The sequence below is a fragment of the Syzygium oleosum genome, unplaced genomic scaffold (assembly GCF_021117445.2).
Source record: "Syzygium oleosum isolate NSW1041296 unplaced genomic scaffold, Sole_v2.1 Sole_v2.04, whole genome shotgun sequence".
NCBI lineage: Eukaryota > Viridiplantae > Streptophyta > Magnoliopsida > Myrtales > Myrtaceae > Syzygium > Syzygium oleosum.
In genome coordinates, this window is record NW_026607488.1 from 6,447,061 (window position 1) to 6,457,910 (window position 10,850).

Genomic DNA, 10,850 nt, shown 5'->3' on the forward strand with positions numbered 1-10,850 from the left:
AGTGGAAAGAGAGAGAGAGAGAGAGAGAGAGAGAGAGAGAGAGAGAGACAGGGGTGCATTTCGAGCGGATACGAAAGAGGCTCGCGGCGTCAGCCGATGATGGCCCACCAGAATTCCTAACGAAGGGAGTAATTTAAAGATGGCCGCATTTGCTAAATACTACCAACGATCGAGACGATCTGCCATTCCTCTTGACGTTAATTGCTTTCCTCCGTTACATTCCTTCCCTCCTTCTTCTTCTTCTTCTTCTCTGCCTCTTCAAATCCAATACCTCTCGTTTTCTTGGCAATTCGTTTTCCCCGGGGAGAAGGGAGTCGAAAACCCATTGCTCCTTTCCTGAAGCACCCGTTTCTCGACTCGGCCTCGAGCATCGGAATCGCGCGATCTTGGATCGCGCTCGCTCTTCTAAGCACCGAGTTGGGTTTTTTTTCTTGGAGACAGCTTGGAGATCCGAAGGATTGAAGCGAGCTTTGGCTCGGTTTGATCACCTGGGTCGGGCTAGATTTCTCTCATGGGTTGGAGATACAGGGCTGGTTTGTTCCTTATAGCTGCGGTCGTAATCATCTGGGTTACCTCTGCTGAAGTCACCCAGGTTGGTCCTCTTATATTTCTCATGAATTCCGAGCTCTTCTGCTGCTGGGAATTTTGTGGATTCTCGAGATTTGTGAGGCTTTTTTCTGTGGTTTCTGAACAGGATGGGACGATACCAATGTCCTTGCCGTTTAGGTGTTTGTTAAGGGATGTTTTGAGAAGTAACTGGTGGAGTCTTTATCTTGCTTCAAATAGAATGTTGGGTTTTAGATTTACCTGAGCTGAGCTTCCCGGAGGAACTCAATTAATTATCTGTATTGTAAGGATGTATTTGGTAATACCCGTGGACCTTCTTTTCAAGGGTTGTAGCGAGAAAATAAAATCTAAGCTTTGGCATTTTGTTGCATTCATTCCAATCGGGTTTGCTTGAAATTGACCTTGCGGTTTGGAATTCCACTATTGGTTTGACATCGATGAATCGATTGGACTATGTTCTGTGCTGAAATGCCGTTCTATGTTTTGGTCAAGTAATTGAGGCTCAATAAATCATAGTATCTAGGGTCTCTCCATGTAGCTTGTGACTGTCCAACGATTACGATTCTGATTCCTGTAGTGTAGTTTGAAGTCCAGCCTACCGGATAGCTAGCTAAGTGAAACAATGGTTAACTGCTTGACATGGAGGTGAACTGATCATACAAGATTATCTACATTTTCCTCGGGCTTTTTGTGCATCAATGGTGGCCCCATTGTATATATCTCTGTACTAAGCAATGATTAACTGCTTGACAAGGAGGTGAACTGATCATACAAGATTATCTACATTTTCCTCAGGCTTTTTGTGCATTAATGGTGGCCCCATTGTATATATCTCTGTACTAAGTTTTCTGGACCTGCGATTGTATTCAGGTTATGAGATATTTGAAAGCAAGAAGGTTTGTTTTAAATAGCTAGTTTACTTGACAGCTTGTGCCCATGTCCCTGTAGGAAGCCTCTTATGCTCCTATTATCCAAGTCTTCTCTTGCTCCCCCACTTGGCCAAACAGATTTTTTACGCCCACAAGTATAACCATAATACTTTCATTGGTAATATCTAGTGCTCTAGCATGCAATACAGGCAATGCAAACTCACGTGAGGAAATAGACTGCTATTGCCCGGGCTGTGTCCATTTTCTGTTTCTTGTTTACTGACTATTGTAGTGGCACTTACCCCATGATTTTTTGTGAAGTAGTGAAATCAACTTAACAAAGTTTCAGTTAAAATTTAATCATAAACTTTATGAATGATATGAGGGAAATAGGGCAACTCCATTAGACAATAGTCGCTCTATAAAGTTGAGATGCCATTTTCCAAATATGCAAATTATAATGATGACTCTCTTTGTTTCTTGTAATTTTTTCGTTGTATATTATGCTTGAGTTATGTCTCATATGCTGCGAACTTTCTCACTACAGGATATTTTTACAGATTACAAGCAGCCATTTGCAGTGACATATATTGGAGCTTCTCTTATGGTAGTTTACCTCCCAATAGCATTTCTCAAGGACTGGTTATATAAATTACTTAAACAGCGCAGTTCGAAAGTGGGCAAACATGCAGAAAGCACGAATGAAACTTCTCCTGGAATTAGTTCTCCCCTAAAATATATTGGTGCACAGAATGTGTTTGAAATTGAATCTGCTTTGCCCAGAAAAGATAGTGAAGTTGACCTCTCACCTAATGGAGAAACAAGTCCATTGGTTCCTAAAAGAAAAGATGATAGGAAAAGGGAGCTAACAGCGAAGGAGATTGCTATCTATGGATGTTACATTGCCCCTATCTGGTTTGTAACAGAGGTACTCAACTCGATTAACTTTTCAGTGTTCCCTCCTTTTTTTTTTTCGGTAAACTAGCTTTTGTTTTTCTACTTGTAACTTCTACTTATCCATGGAAGAATGATAAATAACTCTGTACAACTCTTCGTGTTTCATGTAGTCAAATGCTGATATAAACACTTATTAGTGTTATTGTTTCTTTGACTGCACCTACTAAAATAATTTTCCTAGAGCATATAAACTTTTTTATACCCTTGGTTTCAATATATAGTTTCCGGGCTTGGATTTGGAACAAATGAATCAGTTACATATGTATAGACATATTTAACTGATTCATATACATATGGGGCAAGTGTTTACATTTTCACAAGTGCTTTTTGGTTATTCTAGTGGCTCTTAAGATCCTTGTTATGGATTGATACCTTTGTTTTCTTAGGTTTCTTTCCTTGATATTGTTGAATGTCCTTGTTTTTGTTATTACTGTTTACAACTGGCTATAAATGTGCTTTATAGATTTCGTGTCCTTGCAGTGAAAGAATAAGTACAACCTACTAGCTATTGCATGTATGATGTTTGACCTTACATCCTGTCCTTGTCATCCACCATTCTGACACATTTCCATCGGGTACAGGATGTATGTTGCATGCGGGATCATTTGAGTGACTTTATCTCGTGTTTTGAGTGATCGGAATTTTGGCGAGGAGCTCTGTTTGAAGCATGATCCTGCCACAATGCAATAATCATTTGAGTGGAAACTGTTTATTTCATTGTTCTTAAGTCAATATCTTGTAGTTATTCTGTTAATCATAGGAGTAAAATCAAGCTTCATACAATATAATAGGAATTGCGTAATGCTGATTGACAGTATTGTGTGGATTGCAGTATTTATCAAATGCAGCCCTCGCAAGAACAAGTGTTGCTAGTACGACTGTACTATCATCCACTTCAGGTCTTTTCACTCTGTTCATCGGTGTCCTTTTGGGCCAGGATTCTTTAAATGTATCAAAAGTTGTTGCAGTCTTCATCAGCATGGCTGGTGTTGCGATGACAACTCTTGGGAAAACTTGGGCAGCTGACGACTCCAAATTTAACACTTCTTTGTAAGTTTTTTAGTGATGCTGTTGTTTATACTTTTGTATATATGTGGATTAAAGTTAGGCAGTTTTAGTACCATACTTTAATCATGTATAATGAAATGTAGCTGACTTGCAAAGGTGGTGGTGCCATTACTTTTTTTCTCTAATAAGAGTGTTCGCTATCACCGGAGTTGCAAACTGGAGAGGCCTTTGTTTGTGAAACTTCGGCATCATTATTGTGGAGAATACCCTGGCTAGGTTTAAATGGGATAGCATTATAAGCTTTTATTTTCTCCAAGGGAAGATGGTTTTTTAGATCTTCAAATTTGACTTCTCTAATTCCTTAATGCTACAAAATGTTCTCATTCAGTGGTACCTTATAAATTTTAATTTTTTTTTTCACATGAAATGTGTTGGGCACCATTTGAGTCTGGAGTTTACACATCAAATCAAACTACCTAGTTATGTATGGGAAGAGAGTAAAGCAATTTTGTAACCTGGCACACCAAATTCATCCCAACCCTTTTTTTTTCAGGTGTCTTACAAAAAATACAATCAATGGAGTTTTTATCTTGCAGGATCAATTACATAAATTTTTTGTTATCAGGGTCCTGTCCTCCATGAAGACAGACAATCGGAGGGGCTCCTCGAGATTTAACATTTTACCTTTGTATTTTATACGTAACCACAAAAGATTACATTTGTTCCCATTCTTTTATTGATTAATGGCATTGGTCTTTGGAGCTTTAATTTTGGCAATACACAACTTGCCAATTGTGAGAGGAAATGCTGGAATAATTGATTTTTTGTTTTAAGGTTCATGTTATCTCCAATTCCTTAGTCCACTAATTATGTCAATCTACTGTTGGAAGCTGCATTTCAGTGTGTGGTTTCCCTGTTTTGCTTTAAATAGTACAAAGAACCATTGACATGAGCAAAATAGCGTGCTTCAATGCATGTTTGCATATTGTGATGCCTAATTTAGTTTATGGCAATTATGTAATTGTTAGAAATGGGAAACGCTCTCTTGTTGGGGATCTCTTCGGCTTGCTTTCAGCTATGTCGTATGGGCTATTCACAGGTAAGATGTTCTCTCTCTTGCTCTCTCTCTCTCACACAATATTTATATCGACCTACCAGTGAACTAAAATAAATGTTACAGTACTTCTCAAGAAGTTTGCCGGTGAAGAAGGGGAGGGAGTTGATGTGCAAAAGTTGTTTGGATACATTGGATTGTTTACCTTTGTAGCTCTATGGTGGCTTGGTAAGATCCTCTCTCTCTCATGAGCTAGGAATACGGAAAAACCTGATTATTTTTAGGCAACTTGGGTGGCAGCTATATGTATGTGCTTGTCTGTTGATGATGGTGTGCTAAAATTTAATATGGTTTTCCATTGGCTTTTACCCTTTTATTTTTCTATAGTTTTCATTCTTACCCCTAGTCAAATTGTATTTTCCTGATAGTCTTTGCAAAAATCTTAACATTTGATGGGGTCTGAAGAGATGGAAATTTTGGTGTTTTACGTTCTTGTTTGCACCTTTATAAAACTTTGGCTTGGTTTCTCATGTGTTAAATGTTTAATGAATGAAGTTTGGTCAAGCAGTCGGAAATCTTGCAGACTTTAGAAATCACTTATTTGGAGTGCTCTCTATTTCATAATCTTTTAGTTTTTATGAGACACATGCTTTTTAGAGCATAGTGGTTCCTTGATTTGAGAAATTCCTGTCATCTTCTATCCTAAAGGTCTATAGGACCCATTTAGTCCTTTTTTTCTTCGGAAAAAGAATACAACAAACTTTCAAGACATTCTGCTCCACATTTTTTAGTTGTGATGATTGTAATGAGAACTTCTGCAACATCATCAACTTGAATTTTTTTTTCTCATTATTTCCTTTAAAAAAATTAAATTTCCTTTTCATGAACTTAAAGTAGCTTCTTGATTCTGGACTTGAATCTGTCTTTTCTCTTGTAGTATTGCCGTTGACAGCATTAGGGATAGAGCCCAAGTTCAAAATTCCCAATTCTGTAAAAATGGATGAAGTTGTTCTTGCCAATGGCTTAGTTGGAAGTGTCCTTTCCGACTATTTCTGGTATGTACCTTTATTTCTTCAGTAAGACATTTTACACATGCCGTTCCTAACCACGTGTCCGACTATTTTTTTAGGGCATTGTGTGTTGTATGGACAACACCATTAGTGGCTACACTAGGGATGTCTCTCACCATACCACTTGCAATGTTGGCTGACATGGTGATCCATGGTCGTCATTATTCCGCAATTTACATCCTCGGCTCAACTCAGGTGATTAATCAATCTTATTGGTAGGGCTATTAGGCAACTAAACTGTGACATGCCTTCACTAGTAGCACAGTAATAAAAGATGGCCTGAATTCAAAGACTTAAAAGATGAAGCTGTCTGTGACATTTTCCATACCTGTAAAAGATGCATGTATTTCATTATTATACACGTGAGCTAAGTTTTTAATTTAGGCGTCTTTGAAAGATACTGTCGAAGCTTGTCAGGAACTTATTACATTGCCAAAAAGTCCAAAAATTACTGCTTTCATTGTTGATAGTGCATGTATGCGCATTTTGATATGCTGTTTGTGTGCATTTTGTGTAGGGGATCTGACATATGCTTCACCTGACTTTTGGTTGAAATTCTTTTATGAACTCTCTACATTGCTGTACAGCTACATGGTGTCAATCATTATCAGGGTCTAGCCCCAAAGTCCATAATTAACAAAATACCTTTTGGAAGAACTAGTGTAATTATGAAAACCTGCCAATGGAAATTGAGGACCTTTCTTCTTGGTTGAGTTATTAGATGTCCAAAGCATGACACACTTATAATTTCTTGACGACACCATATAGCTGATAGGTTGTTTCCTGCTATCTTAACAAGGAAGAGATTGACAACAGTCCCTACTGTTTTATTCTGGTATTCCTGTGATCATTGGAGAGTTCCTGTCTATTAGCATTTAGTCAATTGGATATCAAGGCAACAAAATGGCTTTATTTCAGAAAAGAATTCGATTTGTAACATCATGGCCAATCATGCATCTGCAAGAAAATTTACTGTCTTTTGTGCCCCCTGGGCTCCACTGTGTTACAAGTCAACAGTGATGGAAGCTACTTTTTTCAGGAAAATGGAAAGTCAAACTGATGAGAGTAAAAGCTAACAGACTAAGCAGCAAAACTTGAGCGTTTGTCAAGTGATGTGAATTTCTTATTCTGGTAAAAAATGTGTCAATCTGATGCATAAAAATAAGTGCACTCAGTTTATTTGGGTCTAGAACTCAGCTATTGTGAACCTGATCAAATACTGTGCAAAAAACTATACTCTTCCAAGGAAATTTGTCCTATGAGTTCTTGCATTTCTTTGATCTGCACATAACATCAGATTGCTGTTAATTCCTTCGATAGATTAATCTGTCTATCTTGAATAGGCCAAGTATTTTTGTGTGGTGGGATCTCCACTTCAACTATTTTCCCAGTGTTGAACATAATGATTATTTGGATACTCTCGACAACATTGTAGGTATTCGTAGGATTTGTGATAGCGAATCTTTCAGACTGGTTCTCAAAGAAGTTGGGTTTGTAGCACGATGGTTCATGGATAATATGGCTGTATTGTCGATTTAGCTCTGCCAGTGCACTAATCATGCACTAGGCATCGTTTTGAGGAAACTTATCGACATGCAGGCTTAAACGGGAGGTAAAGTAGATGTGATTATGTTTGTCATTGATATGTAAATGGGATAAGTGTAAGTTTGTTCCCCCATATCTGGTTTGGGTATTGAGCCCTTGATGTAATAAACCTGTCTCTCTACACAAGAAATTCTTTGGTTTCTTTAGTTGATGCAGGCAATCTCAATTTGCAGATTACTGTTATCAATTTATCTTCTGGCAGGTCGAGATTGCGATGTGCCATTGCTTCTTCAATCTTTCCTGTTCTACCCTCCACGGTGCAAGGAACTCGTAACACCTGTTAAGAAAAAACCTCTTTCTCTCGCATAAACAATTACATCTGTTCTAATTCACATTAGCACATACAAAAGCTGTATTATTTGATGTGGAAAACGAAAAAAAAAAAAAGATCCAGGTACTAAGGTCAAAAGTAATAGTGATTCATATTTACCAAATGGATGAGAAGTTTATACTGTCAGATGGAAATCACCTCGTAATATATGACACTTCTAGGCAGACGGAAGAGGACTCTTCATGCCCTATCCAGCTTCATGAAAACTGAAGAGAATTAGTTCACTGGTATTTAGCTTGTGCTGGAGAAAAAGCTTCTCTCATGAGATAAGCCACATGCCACCTTTGAATTTGTATTGTGCAACCATAAATGCAATGGACAAAAAAAGTACCAAAAAGGTTATGAATTTATTACATTGGTTCCAATTCAGTTCTAAACATTTTCACATTGGTACTAATTGAGTTCATCCATCCAATTTAGGTCGGAAATTGTTGACGTGGATGCCGGTAGTTTTATGTAGCACGATTGGTGTTGATGTCATTTTTTTTTTCGAATTTTTTAGTAATTTTTCTTTCCTTTTTTCCTTTCCTTCTCTTTTCCTTCTTTTTTTTTTACCACTTTGGCCAATGAGGGTTGACAGAGCTTGCGACCTTGCCTAGATGAGGGCGAGGTGCAAGCGGTCGGGGGCGAGGTTTCCTTGCCCAGATCTAGGCAAGGCCAGCCTTGCCATGGCCTAGCCAGTCACAGGTGAAGGCAGCCATTGCCTTGCCAGATTTGGGTGAGGTGGCCTTGCCCTTGGCCATTGAGGGCTAGGCCGGCCTCGGTAGGGTTTCGTCGGCCGCGAGCGAAAGTCATTTTGAACGGAAAGTAGACGTTTAGAAGTATCAAGGACATGAAGAACATCATCTAAATGTAAAGAAAGATTTGAAATAGAGAAGTGAATAGAAGAAATACCAATATTAGTGATTTTGAGATTTTTACCGTTTCCCACGTGTAATTGATCCGATCCCTTATAAGCTTCGTAGAAAGAGGGTATTTGTATATTCGATGTAACATGGTGGGAGGCACTTGTGTCAAGGTACCAGGATAGGGTGTTGGTAGGTGAAGGTAAAAGAGGGGGAAGGGCATGGCTCAAGTTGGCAGTGAGAGAGTACAAATGTGGATAAGTTGAAGTATACAAAGGGATACGTGTAGGAGGCGGATAATAAGACATACCTCAAGGACAATAGTTCAATGTGGCAGCAGTGTGATTTGTACATTGACAGATGAAACACCATAGTTGACCTTATTGAGCACTACGAGCACCACAACCACGACCAAAGTGATCACCATGACCCCAACGACCTCTGGACAGACCACGGCCAGAGAAAGAGGAACTAGGAGAGGTTGAGACAAATGTAGAGGAATTTTGTTAAGTAGAGTTGGCTGTAACGGAGTTAGCCTGAGAGGAAGGCTTGGAGATCTGCAACTTTTGGAAGGCCTTAATGCTATCTTGACTAAAGAGAAGACCTTAAAGATCCACAAATAAGATTAATTCAGAATGACCAAGTAATGTAAGAATAATATCCTGGATATTAGATTAGAGACCACAAAAGATGTGGACATTGAAATCCTTTGGTTCAAGAGGCTTGCTTGCAACACCCATCTCATTAGCAATGGATTTAGCACGTTGGAAAAAATCAATGACCGATTTGTTCTATTTCTATTGCAGATGTTGAAGATTGAGATGAAGAGAGAGCATACTTGTAGCAAAAGCTGAGCCAAAAGAGGCATTCATATCAGAGATTACTTCGCTAGTATGTTTATCGAGAATGAGAAGTAAAACCGATTCTAAGAGGGACGCAATTAGAGGACTCATGATGGAAGCGTCCTGTTGTTGCTAGAGAGTTTCTTGGGCTGCATCATAGGGACACGATTTGGTCCCATTGACATGACCACATAGATTCAACAAATGAGGTGGGAAACAGGATAACTTGTGCTTTCCATAACAAGTAATTGGAAGTTGTGAGATGTAGAGAAAGAAAGTGGTGAGCAGATCCAAACGGAGGAAGTGTAGAAGAAGAGATTGTAATGGTGGTTATGGTGGTGGTGGTGGGAAGATTCTCCAAGACCATGCTGATCATCCGAGAGGAAAAAAATGAACAAGAAAGCTAGCGTTGAAAGGGGTGAGCCTTATATGGCCTTTGATACCATGTCAGAGACATAAATTGTTATATATTTCCATTAAACTTAAGTGGGTATTTATATACCCAAGAGTACATTCTGGAAGATTTACTTGTAAGAAAATAAATATATAAAAATATAACATTTTCTAACTTCTAAAAATAGGGTTCCAAAACTTCCTAAACTGATAGCCCTATATTTGGTAAATACTAAGGCAATCCAGGAACATAAAGGCCTTATTCACTCATTCTGTGATATCTGGATCATTGGCACAGAACACATAGCAAGGATAGAGAAAATAGCTGACCTCGATAGCTTCAGCAACCCCAGGGATTGTTCTTATATCACCACCAGCAATGCTTAGTTTAAAGTCAATATTCTTTTGCTAGAAATGGCACGAGAAGAAGCACCAAGTGTGAGCATTGATTGCAGTACATTGTGCAAAAAGAGGTTCCAACAAAGCATACACCCATGTTTGAAATTTTAGACCTTAAAGTACTCCATATCATATGATATGGTATTCTAGATGATCAAAAGGGTGAGAGAAAAGAATTATAAAATCTCACCGTTTCCCGTAAAGAATGACAGACGGCTCCAAAGCACGGAATTTCATCCCCTAGCGGTTTGAAAATTAGCCTGAAACCCCAGCAAATCCTTTATCTTTCACCTATATAACAGGGTGACACAGTGAGAAAGTTATAAGTTCACTCTTGTAGCTGACCTGAATGCCAACTTTAGAAAACACTTAACAGCAAATCAACTGTGAATATTAGCTGTCAAAGTAAGATAAAAAAATGTGCTACAACATCTATGGAACACTAAAATTATCATTCAATTCTTCCAGGAAAACAAGTTTTTACTGCAATCTAAGAGGCCTGAGAAGAACAAAAGTCAATGTTTAAAAGAAAATTTGTATTTTTTTTGTAAACAAAGAAAATTTGTAGCTGTCTATTGCTTATGGCTGCAGAAAATTGCCTTGACCTGAAATGGGAGACAATGGCCCATGCAGCGAAAAGCAGTGATTAAAATTACCTGCACAGGCAAACCTACGCCAACTCTCGTTCTAATATCAAGTTCTATATGAGGATCACCATGCCACTCCATTTTCAACTCCATGGTGACTTGCCCACTTTCACTTTCAGCATCGACTATCCAAATTCCTGGTACACATTTTATTTAACGAGTGTAGCCAATTTTCCCAACGGAGCTCATAGCATGTTCACCGATGGAAGAACCCCAGAAATAGCTTATGTTATTCCCATTTATTAATTTTGATGTACTAATTC

The 10,850-nt window shown here is 38.5% G+C and overlaps 1 protein-coding gene across 4 annotated transcripts; it reads left to right on the forward strand.

The window, feature by feature from the left end:
• Nucleotides 1–7,331, forward strand: LOC115674365 (thiamine-repressible mitochondrial transport protein THI74-like). Of its 4 annotated transcripts, none has more exons than XM_056310814.1 (8): nt 1–592; nt 1,984–2,364; nt 3,226–3,443; nt 4,430–4,500; nt 4,582–4,683; nt 5,393–5,510; nt 5,585–5,720; nt 6,565–6,796. In XM_056310814.1, the coding sequence occupies exons 1-8, from the start codon at nt 512–514 to the stop codon at nt 6,583–6,585; spliced, it is 1,128 nt and encodes a 375-aa protein (XP_056166789.1). In that variant the 5' UTR covers nt 1–511; the 3' UTR covers nt 6,586–6,796. The 4 variants fall into 4 exon arrangements, with proteins under 4 accessions (XP_056166789.1, XP_030452594.1, XP_030452593.1 ...); XM_030596734.2 differs by lacking the exon at nt 6,565–6,796 and adding an exon at nt 6,043–6,512; XM_030596733.2 differs by lacking the exon at nt 6,565–6,796 and adding an exon at nt 6,961–7,331 and having other exon boundaries at nt 2–592.
• Nucleotides 7,332–10,850: the final 3,519 nt, after the last annotated feature.